General features: G+C 58.7%; 1 protein-coding gene across 1 annotated transcript; it reads right to left on the reverse strand.

Moving 5' to 3' along the window:
• Positions 1-609: 609 nt before the first annotated feature.
• WNT11 (Wnt family member 11) lies at positions 610-20,884 on the reverse strand. Its single transcript, XM_070426864.1, has 6 exons — positions 20,614-20,884; positions 16,307-16,483; positions 9,630-9,865; positions 7,586-7,863; positions 4,484-4,776; positions 610-1,306 (listed from the first exon to the last, which is right to left on the reverse strand). The coding sequence occupies exons 2-6, from the start codon at positions 16,387-16,389 to the stop codon at positions 1,132-1,134; spliced, it is 1,065 nt and encodes a 354-aa protein (XP_070282965.1). The 5' UTR covers positions 16,390-16,483; positions 20,614-20,884; the 3' UTR covers positions 610-1,131.
• Between the last annotated feature and the right edge of the window lie 1,365 nt (positions 20,885-22,249).

Genomic DNA, 22,249 nt, shown 5'->3' on the forward strand with positions numbered 1-22,249 from the left:
TCTCTCTCCAGGCACGCGCGGGGGGCCTTTCTCGGCCACAACCTCAGCCTCCACTACCCCGCTTTACAAATGAGGAAACTGAGGCCCAAGGAGGGGCACGGCTTCCCCACGGTCACACAGAGAAACCACAGGGTTAGCTGGAACCCGAGTCAGCGTCCCCAGCTCCCCCCCGAGCTGGGTTTTCCCTTGAAGGGAGCTTAGCAGGTCTGACGACAAGGCCAGGCTGTGTGCGTCTGCGTGTGTGTCCCTGAGGAACAAAGGATCTGCCAGCTGGGTTTATGTTTCAAGACGTCTGTCCTCGCCCTTGACCAAGAGATCTTATAGGGAGACTAGGGCCAGAGCCTCAGAGCCGGCGGGGGTGCAGTGGGGCGGGGGGTGGGGGGGGGACATCAATCAGAAGCCGCCTTGCCTGGAAACCGGAGAGCCGGGGCCAGCGCCAGGATTTTCTGAGCTCTCTTGAGGAGGCCAGAGACTGCAGGGGAGGGCTGGGGTTCTCTCAGCATTTATTTCATACAGCTGTTTAAAAAGCTTGTTTAAAATATAGATCATTATATATATATATATATTTATATATATAAAATATATAAAGAGGAATTGAGGCAAGCCACCCCAAAGGAAAAGCTATGTTTTATAAATATTTCTGTAGCTCCCACATCCCAGAGGAAGAAAACAAACAAAACAGAAAAACATTTACAACCCAAGCTAGTGGTTCCATGCGGTGGGCCCAGCAGGCTCGACCCTGGGGGGCTGGGGTCTCGGGGGCTGGGCCCGCAGAACACGCCGTGAGGGCAGGCGGCACCCCCTTCCTTCCCTCCTGGGCGGCTGGTGATCTGGCTGCAAAAGGTCAAGTCCATACCAGTCTTACCAATCCCAGGCCCCTGGCTCCTTAGACCAGCCTGGAAGGCAGCAAGTGGGCACTCCAGGGCCTTGGGCTGCCAGGTTATTTTTAATCTTGTCAGTTCCCTTTGATGTCCCGGCCCTCCTCCTGTTCCTGGTGGCTTCCAAGTGGAAGCACAGCCCGCCTCCAATGCCTGGCATTTGGAAGTCACAGGCACAGATCCACGCGGAGTCTCCAGGCCCCTCGGTGGGCCTCTGAGGGTCCCCAGGAGCTCCCACGGGGCAGGGCAGGCCTCACTTGCAGACGTAGCGCTCCACCGTGCGCTCACACCTGCGGCAGGTGACGTAGCAGCACCAGTGGTACTTGCAGTGGCACCGCTCGACCACGCGGTCTGTGTAGGGGTTGTAGCCGCGTCCACAGCACATGAGGTCGCAGCTGTCACTGCCGTGGGATGTCTTGTTGCATTGCCTGGAGGGGAGGAGAGCACTTCTGTCACCTCAGCCCCAGCCCAGCCAGGCAGCCCGCAGCCTCCTCCACCGCGGCCACAGACTCGGTCCCCGTAGGTGTCTTGATCTTTGGGAATGAATATTCAATAACCCTCTTCCCCAAGGGTACTTCTCACTTTCCCCTGTATTTCTAATTTATCAAAATGATGGGGGTGTTCTATTTCATGGAGGTGTCTGTTTTCCTGTTTCTTCCACTTGTGAATACTCCAAGGAGCCTCAAATCACTGGAATAATCTTATCTTCATACTTAATCTTGAGTTATCATGTAACGAATGTAAAGATGGCTTTTACTTTTAGATTCCCAGGAAAAAATCCGAAACTGACGAAATGGCACTGGATGTGCACAAAGTGAGCGGCTGGCACACTGTTCACGGAGAGAGAAGGTCTGCCACCCATTGGCCCCCTTCTGTGCCAGGCGCCTTTCTCTGGGATTTATCTAGTTGGAGGCATGCAGGGTCCTTGGGTTGGGGGAATTACAATGCCCATTTTACAGATGGGAGCAGGCTCAGTGAAGGAAGGACAGAGGCAGGAAGGGAACAGCAGGAAGAACAGGTGCCCCAGAGCCAGATACCCTGGGTTCAAACCCCAGCTCCACCCATACTGGCTGTGTGACTTCAGGCAAGTCACTGAACCTTTCTGGGCTTTGTTTAGTCACTCAACACCATTGGGATGACTAATGGTGGTAGGAAGGGGGCAGAGTTCATTTTATTCTGGGTCCCTGAATACATGGCCTCCTACCTCCGAGCCAGACAGAGTGAGCGATGGTGCCTGGAGGGGGAATTCAGGAGGGAGGGGCCTGGGAAAAGGGTCTGGTCCAGGGAAGACTCCTGGGACACCTGGCTCCCAGGGACACGTGGCACGGGCTGAGAAGGGCCAGGCTTCAGGGGTGCAGGGACCTCTGGAAGAAATATGACCAGGGGGCTGGGGTTGGGCATACTGACTGCAGAAGAGGCCTCAGTTCGCCAGGTGGGACTTGCGGAGGGCGTCTTCCCCAGCGAGGGGGCCAGCCTCTGGAGAGGTACCGCCTGTGCACATGCTTTTTACAGTTAAAAAGGCTCATTTACATCCACCCCCTGCACCCCCAAATCCCCTAACCGAGTAAAGCCTACATTTTCCCTCCTCCAGGAAGTCTTCCTTGATGCCCAAACTGGGTTAGGGCCCCTCTGGGCTCCCCTCATCCCTGGGCTTCCCTCTGTCACAATTTGAGCGCTTGATGTCTCTCCACCTGCCCAGCCTCATGTAAGGAGTGTGAGGAGTGTCTGTGGTTGTAAGCTACTGAGATATTGGGGCTGTTTGTTACTGCAGAAAACACTGACCAGTACAGATGTCTGCAAAGGCCCATTCCCAAAAGAATGCTGAGCGTTGAGCATGGCAGGAAACCTGGGTTGGGGGTGGCATTCTGAGAAAGCAGCGAAGGCAGCTGGTGCTGTGTGATGGGTCTCCTTATTAGTAGTTCGGGGGCAAATCCTAGGAGTAGAGTACAGGAGGCTGGGAAAAACGAGGCCTGGAAGCCTGGGGGGTGGGAAGAGGAGAGTGGAGACTACCGTTCATGAGCCTTCCATGGGACTGACACTACCTAGCACAGAGCGGCTGCTCTGTCAGTATGATTACAGAGCGCTCAGCAGCCCTCCCAGGTCTGTGGTAGTGACCCCACTGCACAGAAGACAAGACTGAGCCCCAGATAAGCGAAGGGCTTTGCTCGAGGTCCAACAGCCAGGAAGCTGCAGAGTCAGGGTGCAAACTATCCTTTCCCAACACACACACACACAGTCTCCCCGCCCCCCCCCCCACCCCCATGGATGCAGGGAGACCCTGTCTTTGCTCTGGGGTCTTTGATGGGTTTCCCCCCAGCCCCTCTTGGTTCTAGAATCCTCCTTTCCCCACCCCATTAGCAGACCCACCCGGACTGCCTCACTCCTTCCTGTCTCCCTGGCCTGACCCAGTTCCATCTTCCCTCTGCCCGACCCCCTCAATCTGGCCTCCAGATGGGAGCCTGGGCCTCCTCACAGAGCCTGCTGCCCTGGCCTGTGAAGACAGAGCCCCCCAAGCCAGCCCCCCTCTCCTGGAGACAGGAACGTGGGCTGCGGAGGAAGCAAATGCTGGCTGGGCACCAAGTATGTGCCAAACACATTCTCAGACACCCTCACTCTGGTTCAATATTCTTTTAACCCTGCAGAACACTCATTTTGTGGAATGCTATTAGGGGCTCCTTAATAAAAGAGTTCCACAGCCAAACACCTCTGGGAAGCACAGCTTAGACAGGTCCTTTACTGTGGGATTCCTCGGAGCCTTTAATATGTTCTCGTGCCTTGTGAATCGCCAGAAAGTTTCCCAAATGAATAGGAGTGTGGAACTGTCTCTATTACAGCTTCTCAGGGCTGGCTTCCTCCAGAGCTATCCGGGAAATGCTGCTCCCCACCAGCTCTGCCAGGCACACAGTAGGTCTGCAGTCCTCGTCGGCTCCTTCCCTCTCTCCTGTCCTGAGCTGGCTTTAGCAGCCAGGATGGGGCCAGCTGTAGGGACCTCAGCCCCAGCTCTGACACTGGGGCCCAAGGGGAGAGAACTGGGGCCCGGGGGGGGGGAGGGGTGCATGCATGTGGGGGGACATGGGACCACTCTCTCTCCACAGGAGGCAGGCAGACCTCGCGCTCCTGCTGCCCCTCTGGAGCGTGGCTGCTCTAGTTCTGCCTCCACTCTGCGCAGACTTCCCACATCGCTGTGGGCTGGCCACTGCTCCCACCTCCCCTTGTGCCGCAGGCCCTCATTTGTCCAGTGAGCCAGTTGTATGACATTTAACTTTCACTTATTCATCTGGCAAACATTGACTGAGGCGAGCGCCTGTCAGTGTCTCTTCCCATCTGTCTCCCCAGCCAGAAGGAAGGTGGGGTGGGGGCCTCTCACCAAACTCCATCCCTGAGGGGCCCCTGCCTTGGCGAGGAGCACAACAGCCATTTCCAGAAGCTCTGCCAGGTGGCACCTCCACTCAGCATTCCTGGGCCACCTCCCCCAACTGGGCAGAGACTCCATTCCCTTCATGCCAGCTGGCCGGACTGTGTGCCTGGCCCTGAGCTGGGATGGGCATGTGTAACGTAGCTGACCCTTTCCTGCCGGGGTAGCGGGGGTAGCGGCGGGCCCTTACCTGTCTTGCGTCCCGTGGGAGCCCACCTTCTCGTTCTTCATGCAGAAGTCAGGTGAGCTCTGCAGATAGACGAGCTCCGAGTCCTTCACAGGCCGAATGTCCAAGTCCTTGGGCACCAAGTGCTTGCGGGTGCCCATGGGTCGGTGCACTACCTTGGTGGCCGACAGGTAGCGGGTCTTCAGGTCAGTGGCCACGTCCCGAAGCTCCTGCAGCCCCTTCCAGCAGGTGCGGATGGAGCAGGAGCCAGATACCCCATGGCATTTACACTTCATTTCCAGAGACGCACGCAGAGCCTGCGGACAGGGGAGGGCGTTGGGCTGGCTGGTCAGGGCCCCTCCCTGGCCTGCCCTGGGACCCTGCGCCCCACTCCCCCAATCCCAGCCCCATGGTGGGTGCTCTCGGAGAGTCATCGCCTGCCTGCTCTGGACCCCAAGTGATAGGGTTTTTTTATCTAAAGCTGGGGGTGTTGTAGGTCCTCAGTTCCTCCTCCAAATGGGGGGGGGGGCAGCTGGGAGGGGCAGGAAGACAGTGGCATTTCAGAATAGTGGATGCCAGTTATACAACCTACTGTACACAAACGCTCTATCTAACACATGATAGGGCTTAATCAGCACCACAGCCCTGCTCGGAGGTCTCATTCTTTCCCCCACAGTAAAAGGAGGAAATGAAGGCCAGATAGGCTAAGCCTCAGGCACAAGGCTGCACAGCCAGGAAACCTTGAAGCTGAGATTTGAACCCAGGTCTGAGGGCGATTCCAAAAGCCATGCTTTTAACTGTCCATGCTTTTTCTCTCACACAAAACTTGTTTTACTAAATGCTGGAGCGGGGGGTGGGGTGGGGGGGGGGTGGGTGGAAATAGGGAAAGAAAAGGAAGGGAAGGAGAGGGGGAGGGAGGGAGGAGAAGCAGGAGGTGAGTGCATGGGGGTTCCCTGGCCTGGCTGATTTTTCCCTTCCACTGCTGGTGCTCCTGCCAGGTGACCCTCACCAAGCCACATCACCACTCAGCGCCTCTGTCTTCCTATGTACAGAGTCAACACGGAATTGTCACCTTGCTTAGTCATGAGAATGCAATGAAATGACATACATGAAAGGGTTTTGTGAACTATAAAATTTAAAGCAACATTGGTTTTGAAAAATCAATCTAACTAATAATCTGGTGGAGGAGGGAGGCTTGGGCTTTGGGGCTTGGGGAGGCCCTGGCCCTGGCTTTGAAAGTAGCTCTGCTCCACCATCTTCCCTGGGCCTCAGTTTCCCCAGGTGAACCTGAGGGGCATGAGTTAGATCCTTTCAATTCTGCCTTTTAACCCCCGCTGCTTTGCACACAGGACTCGGGTCTGTGTGCCCAGGCCGGCTCTCCTGCCTGCCCTGTGCAGACAGCTACAAGGCTTAGAGGTCCCCTACGCCTACCCCCTGCATCACCAAGATGGGGAAACTGAGGCTTGGAGTGGGCAGGGACTTGCCCAGAATCACTCGGTGAGTGAGTGAGGGCACTGGCCAAGGCCCCAGGGCTCCTTCCGCCTCACTGGTGCCTGGAAGTGGGGATGGAGGGAGTCCGTTGGGTATACAATCTGGACTTGGCTCAGGGAAGCCTGTGGAGAGCTCATGGATGAAGTGAATGAGCCCCTGCAGGACACGTTCAGCCTCCAGAGGCGGGAGGTACTTTTGAATCCTCAGGGAAAGGTAAGCTATGTCCCCAGCTCAGCTGTGTGCTGGCCCTGAACAAGGTGCACCTGAGATGCCATTGCCCCTCCCAGGCCCTGGGCGTAAGGCCGGGGACCACTCCTGTTTGCCGATGGCCCCAGAGGGGACAGCTCTTAGCATCGAGCCAGAGTGAAGTCTGACGTGCCCCTGGCTGAGAACCCTGTTTGGACTGAATGGAGGGGGCGATGGCTGTGCCCTTGGCTGCATGGGGTTTGGGCCTGGCCATGGGTGAGAATGGGGCTGGGTTTTTAGACTGGGGGCTGGGTGAGGGGCTCCCGCTGAATTTCCAAGGATGGGGGGCAGGCCCCCCCAGGTTGGGAGGCTGGAGTCCTGGGTCCCTGGCCAGGCTCTGCTACAGACTCACAGTGTGACTTGCCTTCAGTTTCCCCAAATGTCCAAAGGTGGCTTGAACATCCTAGAATGCTCACACGAGGAAGACCAGTGAGAGGGAGGTGAGGACAGGGAAGCCTCAGGACTTGGAGTCCTACAGACCTGGGCTCCGTTGTGCCCTGTGCCCTGGGTTGAGCCCCCTCAGCTCTTTGTGCCTCACTTGGTGCCTCTGAAAATGGGCCTCACGGGGCTGCAGGGAGGAGGTCATGAGATGCCATCTGCAGCTGCACCCTGCCCCTCAGGGCCCTGTTCTCCGTCTGCAGGAAGAGACAGCAGTACCTCCTCACAGGTGGACTGTGGACCGCAAGGGAGAACACTCACCAGGCACCCAACACAGTGTCTGGCACACAGGTTGGCATAAAGGTATGTTTTTTTAATTGTAACAAATAAAAAGGCCCATTCATTCACTCCCCTGATCGTTTGTGGAATGAGGTGAGGAATTAAGGAAAAACTGATAACAGATGTTGGGGAAAACTGTTTTGGAGGTTAGGGTGGGTTTTGGATCCAGGAGGGAGTTCCCATTAGATCCCAGGAGGCAATTCCTTAAGCTAAAGCTCATTGCCCCACAGCCCTCTCCAGGCCTCCTCCCACACCCAGTGTGGGCCCAGAGCCCCAGAGGCAGAGCCTGAGAAGACCGCCCATAGGGACTCAGGAGCACCAACCCCCCCCCATTGTATAGATGGGAACAACTGAGGCCAGACAGGAAGTGACTTGCATACAGAGCGGATTGCCAGAGCCAAGGTGTGAACTCAGAGCTCCTGACTCCTAGCTCAGTGCCTCTTCTTCTCCGCCAACATTCTCCAACCCAAATCCCAGTGGACCCCCTGGAGAAGGAGCCAGGCAAGCCCCGCACAGCTGGAGAGGGAAGAGCTGGGGGAGGACGGGAGCCCATCAGTGTGGGTGTATCAGGACCCATCCCCCCGCCACCCTTCCATCGGGGCACACTGGGTGGCCTTTTCTGGCCGATTGGCACAAGCACAACCATCTGGGGTGGGTGGGGTGGGTGGTTACCTGTCTCCCCACTTCACTGTTGTGTAGACGCATCAGTTTATTGGCTTGGGATCCTGTTTTTTTCACCTTCATAGGAGCATCGGAAAACTTGGCCCCCATGAGGAGCCCGTAGCTGAGGTTGTCCGCACATCCTCCCCAGCGGTTCCCGGGCCCGGGTGGCTCACCTGGGACAGGGCCGCAGGAGCAGCCAGGCAGGTCGCCGGAGGTGCAGGCCCGGGCGATGGCGTGGCTGATGGTGGCTGCTGACAGCGCATACACGAAGGCGGACTCCCGGGTCCCTGTGGGAAGGTGCATGTCAGCCATGTGGGGTCATCTAGGCATAGCACCCAGCCCAGGCCTGAAGGCCTCTTCCTGGGCCCCCATCTGCTCTTGTGAGGTCAGGTGGGGTCAGGGGCTGCAAGCAGGGTGGAGCAGGTGGAGGACAGAGCTTGGGCTACTAATCTGTCACCCCTACATCCTCCCACAAACACACTAGCTGACATGCACACTCACACACACACACACACACTCACACACACACACTCACACACACACACACACACACTCACACACACACACACACACTCACACACACACTCACACAGGACAGCAGAGCCCCCCCCACGCACATAGGCATACCCTCACTCCCACACACTCATGCACCTGTACCTGCCCCTGCCTGCCCTGCACACAGCGTTAGGGCTGCTTTAGAGAGATGAAGGCCCTGTCCCTGAGCTCTGCAAAGAGCTCATGATCTGATGGGCAACATGAGCGTTCAAAGAGCCCACTGTGGGTTGAAATGTTTCCCCCAAAAGATCTGCTCAAGTACTAACCCTTTGTACCTGTGAACTTGACCTTATTTAGCAATAGGATCTCTGCAGGTGTAACTGAGCTAAGACGAGGTCATACTAGATCAAGGTGGACCCTAATGCCATGACTGGTGTCCTTAGAAGAAGAGGGCGTTTTGGAATCAGAGACACATAGAGGGAAAAGGCATGTGACAGGCGGAGATTAGAGAGATGCAGCTATAAGCCAAGGAGCATGAGGGCCCCCGGCCACCACCTGAAGCGAAGAAGCAGGAAGTCCCTTCCCCGGCTCCTTCAGAGAGAGCACAGCCCTGCCTACGCCTTGATCTCAGACTCCCAGCCTCCAGAGCCGTGAGACAACACATGTCTGCTGTTTGAGCAACCCCTCGCCCTCATCTGTGGTACTTCGTGACTGCAGCGCTAGCAAATGGAGCCCAGTGTGCTTCCGCGGCAGGGGGGCTTGGCCTTGGGCCCAAGCCCTGGCTCCATCACTTTACTAGAAAATCACCTCCCCTTCTCAAGCCTCCGTTTCCTTAACTGTGGAATGGGGCTGAGAATACCTACCTCAGGCTGGCTCTAGAGTTCAACTACTTTGGGAAGAAAGGAAGCCTTGTCAAGTGCTGCACAAACATTAGCTGTTACCGTGCAGAGCACAGATTAGATCCATTAGGGCATTTCTGCCCATAGAAAGTCTCTCTGTTGTACACACACTCCCCAGATCCACCCGAGAAGCCACCTCCTCCAGGAAGTCCTCTCCACAGATGTTCTTTAGCCCACACAGCACTTTGTGCATCTCGCAGCAACTTCCGTCGGCCTGGGCTAGTGTTACCTGTGAACAACAGTCTGCCCCGAGGGTGGGTTCCATCACATTCTCGTTCCGTACTCCCCTTACCCTCCAAGAGCCTTCCTGGCATCATCCTTCCCTTCATCTGTGCACTGGGGTACAATGTGCATTTGTGCTGTCATTCAGGCTCCTCTGCGCTGGTATATTCACTCACTCTGTGTTTATTCATTCATCAGTTCATGCCTCAATACCCACATCTATGATTAATTCATCCACCCATCCATCCATCCACACCTCTAACCTTCTGTGTATCCGTCTATCATCCATCTGCTCACTCATCCACCCATCACATAGCCATCCATCCATCCACCCATGAATTCACCCACCTATCTAAACACATACACTTATGCCTGAATTCACCCATCCCCACCTGCATGCATTCCGCAGGCCCTAGCAGCCCCTGCTGGCTCCCTACCTCTCTCCAGGTCAAGCAGGTAGTTGGGGGCCAGCTCAATGGAAGAGCAGTTCCAGCGCATGTCCGAGAAGGCCCTGCGGCAGGCCTTCATGACCTCGCGGGCGGCGTGCACGATGGTGTGCATGAGTTCCAGGTTGCTGCGACACAGCTGCACCTGCGCGGACACCAGGCCCTCCAGCTGCTTGCAGTGCTGCGTCTGGTTCAGAGCCAGGGCTGCGGGCGTCTTGGACAGCGCCCTGTGCACCACCAAGAGGTCACAACGGTGAAAGGAAAGACAGGGCGTGAGGGGCCACATAACTTCCACCCGTTTGTCCTACTGGCCCCATCCTCTCCTCCGTGGGCCCTGGAGCCTTTGCCAGAAAGAGCCAGGAAACCAAGAGGCAAAGCACAGTCCCCAGCAGAAGTATGGCCCCTTCTCCTCCCTCCCCCCCCCCGCCCCCCCGTGACCTTGAGCACATCACTGATCCTTTTCTGGGCCCCAGGCTCTCATTCATAACATAGGATCACGACCTCCATCCTACCTAAGCTTTATTATAAGTCCACTAGCAATAAACCACTTTATAGTTGGAAAGGTACTCACACCCATTGCCTTTATTTAGTTCTCTCACAGCTATGAATTAATTCCTCCGTACTTAACATTCATTCAACATTGAGCACTCACAGTGTGCCACACACCATGCTAAGTGCTAATTTTTATGATCAGCATCATCATAACACACAGTAGGAATTAAGCATTTACTAAGTGCACAACTTGAGCTAGGAGCTTTCCATCATTGCTTCATCTAATCATTAAACTCATTTACTAGGCTGTAAAGTCCCACACACATGCAAAGGATTGCTATTCGAGGAGCAAAGAGCCACTCATGTTGTGATAAAACGGACTTAGCCGTTAACTTGCTGTGTGAGCTGGGAAAAATCCCTGTCTCTCTGGGCCTCGGTATCTGCACTGACACATGTATTTCCCAGAATGGGTTCCAGTCCAGAGAGACGCTGAAAAAAGGGACCCGTGTTCAGGCATAGCTAGGAAACCCGACATACTATGTCCCCGCGAAAGGCTGCAGTGAAGCAGCAGGCTTGGTTTTGTTTAACTCCTGGTCTACTGAGCACAGCACCCTGGGAGGCGTGCTGACCTCATCCGTGCTTTGGGAAACACTGGTCTAGCGCAGTGATGGTGTACCTATGACACGCGTGTCAGAGGTGACACGTGAACTCATTTTTTTGGTTGATTTTTCTTTGTTAAATGGCATTTAAATATATAAAATAAATATCAAAAATATAAATCTTTGTTTTACTATGGTTGCAAAGATCAAAAAATTTCTATATGTGACACGGCACCAGAGTTAAGTTAGGGTTTTTCAAAATGCTGACACGCCGAGCTCAAAAGGTTCGCCATCACTGGCCTAGGGGGTCTCTATGAACCCTGCTGATGCGATAGGACCTAAGAGCTTCCCAGATCCTGTCCCTGGGCACTGGGGTTCCAAGACCCCAGGACCAAGGGTCCATCCTGGATCTGCCTTGCTCCCAGGCCTTCTCTGAGAAGCGGACTCCCCCGGGCTGAACCCCACAGGAGGGACCCCACAGCCTTGAAGGGATTCACGTAGACTAGCCCCTGCCCTCAGTAACTCAGCACAGAATCCCCACCTCCAAACCATGAGCAAGGAGGTGTGTGGTGCACCTGGATGCCAGCGCCAGCACGCAGAGCAGAGACCTCAGGCACGGTTTCTGGGTCTCTCCTGAGCTGTCTGTTCCTACCTGGCCTTCTGAGCCGCTGAGGTCCGCCAAAGCTGGGGAACCTGTGGTCTACGTCCCTGCAGCCTGTACTGGGCGAGGTGTGACCACACAGAGGCAGAGACCATCCCTCAGCGTGACCCCCTCCACCTCCGCCTCACAGACACTGTCCACACACGCGGCCCGGTCCGCAGAGCCTCTGCCGATAGGCCTCATCTCACTCTCACAACACCCAGAGGGGTGGGCGGGGATGAGATTACTGCCGCTCCCCCTTGTACAGAGGAGGACACTGAAGACACCCAGGGCCTGTGTGCTCGGCCTCCCCCTGACACCATCCTCCTGCAGGCCTGGCCTCCCCTTCCGGGTCCCCTTTCTGCTGGGCTGGGAGCCGTCCACGCTCAGCTGTCCTGAGCCGCTCTGCACTTGCCCTCGCCCAGCTTTCTCTTCTCCCCTCGGAGTCAGCTTTCTGTTTCCTAATGGGCAGGATCACATGGGATAGACCAGAAAACCCGGTACAGTACCAACCATGCAGTGGGCGCTCAAGCCACGAGGCTGCCTCCCTCCAGGTCTTCTCCCTGCCCTCCTGCTCAGGCCAACAAGGGGGGTAACATGAGCCCAGCCTTTCCCGGGGAGCTCAGCTCAGGCAATCCCTGAATGGTGAGCGCTGTGGCTCCCTGGGACATGTGCTCTGTATTTCCGGGGAACCCTGGTGCCTGGGGGCCCTGGGCCACTCATCAAGCATCCCCCTCCCCAGCTGATGCTGAGAGAAGGTGCTATGAGGGACCCCGCAGTGAGAATGCCCCCCATGCAAGGCGCAGGCTGCCCAGGCGGGTGGTGGACACCTAAGAAGTGGTCCAGAGGCCCCGGGTAGGCACAGGATGGAGGCTGGGAGCTGCTGGGGAGAGTGGCCGGGACACAGAGGTCCGGGAGGTGTGGAAGGGAGGACCGCCCACGGGAGTGTGCAGGCTGGGAGATCAGGAGGTGGGAGGCAGTGGATTCCACTCCCAAGGAGGGAGACTCGGTCATCTGGTAATTAGCGGTAATGACCGTATCTAACTAAGTCCCCCTTGGGGAGGTAATCAAGGATTAGGGCGGGAGGCGGGGGAGTTACCCGTCTGGACATCTCCACCCGCTTGCCTCACTGCAGCAGACCCCTAATTGAAAACATTTTGCTTTGTCTGGGGGAGGGGGCATGGGGGAGAGGGTGGGAGAGAGGACAGGAGGGAACAGAGAGTTCACAGCAAGGCCTGCGCCAAGGGTGCTGCTGGGCGGGGGAGGGGCAGGTCTTTTCCTTTGGGAGTTGGGGTTCTCCTGAGAATGTCTGGCGGGGCAGAGACCTGGGTTTCCATTTCGGCTCAGCTGCTCACCCAACATGTCCCCATCCCATTGTGTAAGTGGGGACAATGAGGCCCCGAGAAGGGCAGGGCCTGCCCAGACCTGTACACAGCCCGCAGAGGCAGAGCCAAGCTAGAACCCAGGCCTCCCAGACCCCAGGCTAGGAGCTCTCACTCCCACTTGGGAGATGAAACTGAGGCCCAGGGGGGCCTAGCTTGTGCTAGTGAGCTGGCAGAGCTCAGGCTGGGATCCAGGTCCCCCACCACTGCAGCAGCTCCGTGCCTCCTGGAGACCCCGGGGGCTCCTTCCTGAGAGGCCCGGCCCCTGAGTGAGGGGCAGGCTTGAGGGTGCCCGGGGAAGGGGGGTGGCCATTATGGGCCCTCCCAGCCAACCTGACAGCCCCAGGGGTTCACAGGAGGCTGGAGCCACCTCCCCTGACCCCTACCCGGGGCAGCCAGAGAAGGGGGCGGACAGCCCACCTGGGTCCCCCCACACTTGCTGGTCTGAGACTCTCCTAGCACCTGACTTAGGTGGGAGGTGAGGTAGTAGAGGGGCACCCCAAGTTTTCTCTGGTCAGCTGCTTCCATAAGCTTCCAGGCTCTGTCCCTCTCCCCCTTACCCTTCATCCCACCAGGAAACTCAGGCTGAGTCCCAGGTGCCCAACAGGTGGGCATTCCAGGTCACTCCGGCACATCTGGTTTCAGTTCCTGTGTCAAATGGCCCTTTCAACTTTAGCTCACTTTCCAAACCCCAGGGTAGCAGCCCCCTCCCTCGCCGCCCACCCCCCAGGGCACCCCCAGGACAGCTGAGTCTTCCTGGATGAGTCCTCAGCCTCCACCTGCCCTGTACACTTCCCTGTTCCCAGCTGTCCCGTGGCTGCCTGAGACCCACAGGCCACAGGGCAGACAGCCTAACTCCAAATCCCGCCTCTGCTGCCGACCAGCTGGGACAGCCTGTTAGCTAGACACTCCCTGTGCCCCCATGTCCTCTTCTGTTTAATGGGGGTGATAGCAGAGCCCCCCTCATACGCTGGTTGGGAGATTTAAATGAAACAATATACACACAGCACTGAGAACTGTGTCTGGCTTGTAGCGAGGTCATATGCAGTTGGCCTTTGAACAACTTGGGGGTTAGGGGTACCAACCCCCCTCGCCCCATGTGCCGTCAGAAATCCGCATATAAGTTTCGACTCCCCCAAAAACTTAAGTTGTCCCTCAGTATCCATGGGGGATTGATTCCAGGACCCCTGTGGATACCAAAATCCATAGATGCTCAAGTCCCATTTTTAAAATGGTGTAGATCAATGCATACAGTTGGCCCTCCACATCCGTGGATTCCCAACTGCGGATGGAAAACAGTAGTCATTCACTGAAAAAAAAATCCACGTGTAAGTGGAACTGTACAGTTCAAACCCGTGTTTTTCAAGAGTCAGCAGCGTGCGCACACGCGCACACACACACACACACACACACACACACAATTGTTGTTATTCTTAAACTCCACTCCTTCTCCTGCTTCCCCCTCTATCTTCAGCTCCAGCAAGAGTTTGACCGCTGTTAAGAGGTTTGGCTTCATGGAGCACATCTGCTTGGGTTCCGATCCCAAAGCCACGATTAATTAGCTGTGTGACCTTGGGTCAGTTACTTAACCTTTCTGTACCTTCGCTCCCTGGTTTGGAAAACAGTAGTGATAAGACTATCACCTACCTCCTGACTAAAGCTCTTGGAACACTGTCTGGGATTTACTAGTAGGCTCCTTTAATTCCTTGTTTCCCTGTTTCCCCACGTACACACAGTCCTGCCTCTATGCTTCTGTCCTGCTGTTCCCTCCTGGCTAGGGTGCCTGCTTTGCATTCCATCCTTGACCATAAAATCCTATCTATCCTTCAAAGCCCAGCCCACAAGTCACCTACCCAAGCTGGGACTAACTGGAGCACAGCCCAAAGTCTACGTGGTTTGTTTTCTTACATGTCCACCTCCTCCAAGAGGCTAGGAGGTCCTCAGGGCAGACACTGAGCTGTAACCATTTTTGTGGCAGCCTGAGCTATGTAGTGGGGACAGCATGGATGTTGGGCTTAGCTAGCTGTCTGCTCCAGGCCCTCCCCGGCCACATGCCAGCGTGGTGGCTGTGCAAGCCACACACTTCTCAGAGCCCACGGTAGCACGGGAAGGATAGCAGTGTCCCCCACAATTCGATAGGAGCAAGCTCAGTTCAGCCTGCTGCTGCTTGGCTCATTAGCAAACCCTTTCCCTCTCTGCACCTCAGTTTACGTCTCTGTAAAATGGTGGTGGTGGGTGAGGAGGTGTGGACTCCCTGATCAGAGACAGACACCCGCTGGGACAGTGCCAGGCACTGGCAGTAGAAGGAGGGTTGCTGATTTCTCACAAAACTAATCAGGAGCAGCTGGGAGGCCACTGCGTCCAGGCTTCTTACAAACAAGAAACGCAGGAAGAGGGGGTTCCCCTCTTGAATCACCAATTAATTGGCAGCTCAACCCCAAGAGGAGCAGGGCTGGTGACCACAAGACTATTTGCTGGTGGCCTGGCCACTATCGCCTAGTCTCCAGCTAATCCAAGAACCTTCCACACAGCCTCCCCCACAGCCCCCCCAATCTGTCCCCTGCCTGTCTTAGCCGCATGGCTCCCCGCCCCCCACCCCAAACTCCAGACTGTGTCGTGTCCTGGACTCTTCCACCACTCGGGGGACCCCTCCACTCAAAATGCAGCCTTCCCACTGTCCCCACCTGTGTCCCAGAGCCTCTCAGGCCAGACTAGCACACCTGAAAAATCTCTCCAGGGTCTCAAATATGTGTCCCCCACCAGGTGGTCCCCCCGCCTGGGCCCCCACAACAGCCCCCTGCTCTCCCCCAAGGCACTTGGAGTTATTTACGGCCTGGGCTTATCTTTTCCAGTCCAAAGCGCAGCTCCTCCAGGACGGGGCTGGGCTGCACTCCTCTCTCCACCCTGCAGGGCCCACAGCCTGCACAGAGCAGGCACTCCCTTCTGCTGGATGGAAGGGCACCTCTCCCTCCCCTACCCGCCCCCCATTAATCACTTCTACCTAAAGGGATACCCTTCACATGTGCACAGCATCTGACAGTTTACTACGAGGTTCCTTCAAGAGCCGCTTCTCATCTGATCTGAGTGAGGTACAGACGCTTCCTCTCCACTGACGGAGGACACTTCCCCGTGTCACTCAGGTGGAGGGCCGGGGCTGTCTGAGGACCCCCAATGGGGTCATGAGGCTGACGAGGAAACCAACAGGGCGGGGCCCCACGTGTAGGGCACGGACCCTCTGGACTGTGCCCCCGGTCCACGCTGTCTTTTCCATCTGCCCCGGAGGAGGTCCTGCGCAAATCGCAGCTGCCCAGGACGGGTCATTCCCTCGCCCCCCGCCCCTCCGCGTCCTGCCTCGCTCCCGCTGCAGAGCCCCCCCCCCCCCCCCCCCCGCAGTGAAGGGCAGTCTCTGCAGAGAAGGGAAAGGAGGCTTAAGGAGAGTGACTTGCCCACGAGTCCCAAGCCAACCTCTCCCATTCATGGGGCCCCTTATGGCTCCCACTACCCCCAGCCGCCTGTCCCGGAGCCCGTCCGCGTGGACGTGGGGTCCCCACTTACAGCCACTTGATGCCATAGCACACGCCGGTCTGCAGCGCCAGGGCGAAGAGCAGCGCCTCGCAAACCTGCGGCCGCGCCCTCATCGTCGCGCGGCGGGCGCGCGGGGGTCGCACCTGGAGGAGCCGCGCCGAAGCTGCGCCTCTCACGGCCGCCGCCGCCGGTCCTCGCGCCGGCCGCCTGCAATCGGGGAGAGCCGGGGCGCGGGTTAGGGCGGCGCGCGGGGCTGAGCCGCGGCGGGGACGCGGGGCGTTTTATGCAAATGACGAAGGGGGGAGGGCCCGGGCCCGGGAGGCCGCGCGCGGCGGGCGTCACCTCCCGCCCCGCACGGACCGGGATTCGCCCGGAGTCTGGCTCAGGTTAGGTGCCGCCGGAGCGCGGCCGAGGGCGTGTCCACCCAGCGCGGCCCGGCCGCCGCTTTGTGCCTCTCGGGCTGCGACCCGCACTCCGCGGGCAGGAAGGGAAGGGGTTGGCAGGTCCGGAGACGCCGAGGGACCCGGCCGAGAGGGGCAGAGCGGGGCGGGGGCAGCGAGACGGAGAGACGCTCAGAGACCGAGACTGAACGGCACTGCGCCGAGGGAGAAGCCAGGACGGACACAGGGAGATGGGGAGGGACCGAGAGAAGAGGGCGAAGGGGGTCGGGGCGGAGGCCGGGGGGGGGGGGGGCGGGGGGGTCGGTGAGCGGAGGCAAAGATTCAGAGCCCAAAACTGGTTTTCTCCGCAAAAGTAGTTATTCCATTATGACTTTCCTTTCCCACTGTGCCTGGGGATACCATTGTGATAACCATCGTTCACCTAAGGATCGCATTTGCTCCTCTCGGCAACCCTGTGCGATAGGTACTATCACTGCCCCCATCACACAGATGAGAAGACCAAGGCTCAGAAACAGGCAATGGGGCTGTTCAGCCCAGTGCGCGCATGTCCACATCCCATGTTCTTCTCCCACGTCTACTCGGATGCCCGGTGAGATGACGGACTATACAGCGGTTCTCAACCTGTGGGTGGAGACCCCTTTGGGGGTGGAACGACCCTTTCACAAGGGTCGCCTAAGACCATCGGAAAACACATATAATTACATATTGTTTTTGTGATTAATCACTATGCTTTAATTATGTTCAATTTGTAACAAAGAAAATACATCCTGCGTATCAGATATTTACATTACGATTCATAACAGTAGCAAAATTACAGTTATGAAGTAGCACGAAAATAATTTTATGGTTGGGGGTCACCACAACATGAGGAACTGTATTAAAGGGTCGCGGCATTAGGAAGGTTGAGAACCACTGGACTATGAGAAAAACAAGGACAGGCAGGCTTGCTCTGGGCATCCGTTTCTCAGTCTGTGAAGGGGAGGGTGAGACATGGGATGGCAAAGGTCTTTGTACAGGGAGGGCTGTTCAGGATGCCGGTGTCCCCAAGTCCCTCTCCGGTGGTCCCCCTTGGGAGGGAGGGTCCAGTGGTGCCCAGGCTGGGCAGCCTGTGGGCTAAGCAGGGAAGCGCACCGAGCCGGAGCAATGCCGCCTCCCGCCGCCAGGCGGCGTCCTGGGGCCGCGGAGCAGACACTACCCCTGCCGCCTTCAGGACGCAGAACCGCTTTCTCCGACTTTTTTTTTTTTCCTTTTCTTTTCTTCTCTCTCTTCTTTCCCTCCCCCCTTTCATTCTTGCCTCATTAACTACCTTCCCAGCTTCTCCCAAATTTACCAACACCTGGCGCTCGCCTGGACACATTCACAGCCCCAGCCCCTTTCCCCTGGGGAGGCGCAGAAACAAAGGAATTCCTTTTTAAAGGGTCTGGGGAGTTGGAAAAAGTAGGCGCCCGCCTTAGTGGGGGAGCTCGAGCGGGAAGGGAGCGCCCTCATTAGCTGTGTGCATTTGGAAAAGCCCTCCGTCGCCCAGCCTCAGTCTCCCCCTCTATCAACACAAGCGACTGGACTCCGAGGCGCATCTCCTGGGGTCTTTCCAGCCTCCCAGCAGTCTGGGGGGTGTCTGAGCTCCCCTCTGCCTCGGTTTCCTCTCTTCCGTATACCTGTGAGTATGTGCATGTGCGTGTGTGCCTTAAACACACAGAGATTTGAAACACCCTGTTTTCTGGGGCCTTCCGCTGTATTCCAGAGGAAGACAGGGAGAGAACCCGGAATGAAAGGCATTTTCTCCTTCGCAGTGTCCCGCCAGGCGCCTAACGCGGAGGCGCTGACTACAAACAAGCGAGTCCAGGTTGGGGGTCTCAGCGGGGCTCTCCGTGTAACTGAGTTCGCTCCTCCCTCTCAGCCTGTATCCAACCCCTTTGTCTCCCTGGCCTTGAAAGTTTACCACACTCCTGAGAATGAGAGAAATATCGCTGGATATGGGGGGAAGGGAGATCAAACCTCCAGCCACCGTCTCTCTTCGCCCTCACCCTTCCCAAAGTGTGGGCTACGCTCCCCCACCCCACCCCCAGGCGCCCCGCATTCCAGGGTGGGAAGGAGAGAGGGGCTGCACGCGGAGGGGGAGAGCGAAGACTCACGGTGGGGTATGCGTATTCAGTCCTACTTGCCCAGGGAGAGGAGGGGCCGCCCGGTCACCCAGCTCTCCGGGACCCAGGCCTCCAGCTCCTCCGCTCTTTCCAAGCTGCCCCGGTGGTCCCGGCCCCCTCTCTCCGCCGCCCCAGCACGTCGCTGCGGAGGTCGTGCCTGGCCAGGGCCCCTGGGTGCTGACGGATTATTCCTGTCCGGTGTTCACGCGTCCAGGACAGCCGCTCGGGCCGCTGGGTCACCCTCAGCCTGTGCCCCGCGGGTCAGGGCGAACTCGCCTCCCCAGCCCCGGCCGCCAGGGGGCGCTAAGTTGGGGCTCAAGGTAGGACATGCGGCCGCCTCTTGTGCTGTGGGACTTTGGGCAAGTCCCCTCCTCTTCCAGGGTCCCAGTGCCCCAGCCTGGGGGTGGGATGGTGTTTGGGTAAGTTCCCTCTCAGTTCTAGTTGCCCCATAAGACATCCACTTGCCGCGGGGAGCCCCCACTGCCCGACCCAACCCGACCCGACCCGACCCTTTGCTTTGGGCCTGGCGCCGAGCCTCCCTTGGGGCCGGGCGCGTAGTGGGCCCAGGTCTAAGCTGTGCCTTTGGAGAGATAAGCGGTCCCTTCCTCCTCCCACGGAGAATAAGGTCTACGGTACCCGCTGGCCGCGGGCTGTGCGCACCGGGGCCCCGCGAGCGCAGTGGCTGCAGCCCGGCTCCAGCAGGTGGCCAGAAGCCTGGGCTCCGGAGGTCCCTGGCAACCCGCTTCTAGGGCGGCAGCCCCTCCGAGCCAAGCCGGCGGGGACGTGCCGAGTCACTCCTGCCGGGCTGAGCCCGCGCTGGGTCGAGAACCCGCACCACGCGCGGGGCGGGGGGCAGGGTGTCCACGCAGCGCGTTAGGTGGGCGCCCGCCGGGCCCGAGCTTCAGGCTGCGCAGCTCGAGGAGCCGGCCCCGCGAGCCGGTGACACGGAGCGACCGCTTCAAGGTTACCTGCGATGCGGAGCGAGGCCGGGCCGCACCCCGGCTCGGACCCGAGCCGCTCGAGGACTGAGAGGTGGGTCTGCTGCGCTGCGGACGGCGCTCCCGGATACCCGCGAGGCGAGTTATGTTGGAAGTGGGAAGGGTGGGGTAGAGGCACTCGGGGTGCGACCGACTACCCCTCCGAGCCGACCCTGAGCGCCCACGGATGGTGAGGGGATGAAAGCACCGCAGCCCCCAGAGGTGGGAGGTGCGGAGCTCCTGCGAGAGCTCAGCCAGATGTTCGGGCGGCTCCAGATGTGCCTCAGCCCGGACAGGACTCTCCTCCCCACCCCCAGCCTGGAGCGCAGGTCTGTAAACAAACTCTCCCGCCGCTTCTGGGACCGGGTTCTCGAGCGGGGCGTTCACCCGCACCCCCCAATTTGGTGAGAGCTGTCGTGATTCTCTGCCTTGTGCCACCCTCTCCCGCCCTGCCACACATCCTCTGCCGCAAGGTCCAAGTCCCCCACCCCCGGATGGCTCGGGCATGACCTCATCCGCGGGCTGACTGGGAGGGAGGGAGGGGTCCGGGGGGGGGGGCAGGGCCGGGAAGGCTCGCGCGGGCCGCGGGGACCGCACAGGCCACCTCCATCCCTCACCCGCCGACCGCCCGAGCCCCTGGCCCCGGGGCTGCGCTCCGTAAGGGGAATGCCGCGGAGGGGACGTGTGGAGGGGGCTTGGTTTGCTCGCCCGGGAGGGGCTGCCCAACGGGGTCGCGCCATCCCCCCCCCGGACTCGGCCGCCCCCCACCCCAGCAGATCCCTGCTGAGCACCCTCCGCTGCCCGTAGTCACTGCTCACCTCCTGGGGCGCTCGCTCTCTGGCTGGCCGCGCCCCGAGTGACCGGCTGCTCCGGCTGGCGGAGGAGCGGCGAGCGCGGCCCCCAGCGCTCTTCGGGCTGGGCAGGCGGTGAGGGCGCCCTCTTGGCCAAGCCACGGGAGAAGGGCGCTCGCCGGGATCCTGGCCAGCGGCGGCCGGCTCGGGTCCCGCGGGGACTCTGCTGCGGATTCAGGCTGCTCTGCGCTCTTCTCCTCTCCCAGGGCCTGCGCCCGCCCGCGCGCCCCTCTCGCGTCCTGGCGGGGCACGGTCTCCGGCGCGGGCCGCCCAGGCGGCTTTATAAGGCGCGGGCAGCCGCTTTGATCCGCCCACGTCAGCGCGCCCAAACCCCACCGGGTGGCTCCCGCAGCGCGCGGGGGGCGGGGGCGGGGTCCCTGCAGATGCCGCGGACCCGCGGCGCCAGCGGAGCAGAGGGCTCCGCAGCCTGTTCAGCTGCAAAGAGGGGACTTACTAACCGTAGCTGGCGTTTACCAAGCGTGCCTGCTGCGAGCCTACTGCGTGCCTGCGGCGCGGCGCGCGGGGCCAGGTAAGGCAGGTTTCTAAACCTCCCAGCAAGTCCGACAAAGAGCTCCAGCACGTCTAGTGTAACAGAGGAGGAAGCCACAGCTCAGAGGGAAGTCCCATTTCTGTCTCGTCTGGAGCCCGGGCGGGCATCACTGGGTGTGCAGCTCGGGTGCCGGGCATCTGAGAGCTGCGCGGGCGGACCGGTCCGTCCTTCCTGGGGCCATTTTCCAAGGCCTCTGGTCCCAGTTCTGGAAAGGGGATCGCCATCCTGAGCTCTCCGGAGAAAGGAGGCGCAAGGGCTCTGAGCTGGGAAGCGCGCTGTAAACCTTAGGCGCCAAGGCGGCAGGCATCTGAGCCTCTGGGATGCCGGTGGGGCAAGCCTTTGGCCACCTTGCCCCGGTCCCCAGGGAATCACCGGCAGAGGACTGGGTTTCAGAAGCTAAAGGGGACCACATTGGTGCCTCCCGGCCTGGGGCTGGCGCTGTGTTTCTGGTTGGGTGACTGCCCATCTTCCTAATCCCCCACCTTGGCCTTCCTGGCTGAGGATGCAGGCCCCTTCCCATTTTGCTATGTCAGGTGCTGAGGTTTCCATGGTTTCCATTTCCCCCGACCCCAGCCCCAGGGTTCTCAGTCCCAAGGAAGATCTAGTTCATTAGCAGATGAAACATACACTTAATGGGAAGGGGCTTGTCTCAGGTCCTCCAAACCTCCTGGTACTCTCTTCCCCATTCTTTGCAGCTGCCCATGAAGTGTCACCCATAGGCTGCCCAAACCAGGTACCTTTCACATACAACAAACACGTCTGCGTCCACAGAGCCCACTTCAGGCTCTCAGCCATACAAGTACCCTCCGCACATGGATAGCCAGTCCATCTTGCACACAGGGCTGGGACACATCACCCCTCAAATGGTCCCAAACAGGAGATACTTGCATACACCATATGCCCACACACTCTCAATAGTACATGGGAATGAAATGGCCACACACATCTTCGAGATGTGGCAAATACGACTGCCCCCAACCAGTTCATGCACAAGCACACGTGTGCTTCCCTGCACACACAGCTTCCAAGTGGGCAACACCAAATGCACATGCT

The sequence above is a fragment of the Myotis yumanensis genome, unplaced genomic scaffold (genome assembly GCF_028538775.1).
Source record: "Myotis yumanensis isolate MYYU_CA2020_CCGP unplaced genomic scaffold, mMyoYum1.0.hap1 SCAF_10, whole genome shotgun sequence".
Classification (NCBI taxonomy): domain Eukaryota; kingdom Metazoa; phylum Chordata; class Mammalia; order Chiroptera; family Vespertilionidae; genus Myotis; species Myotis yumanensis.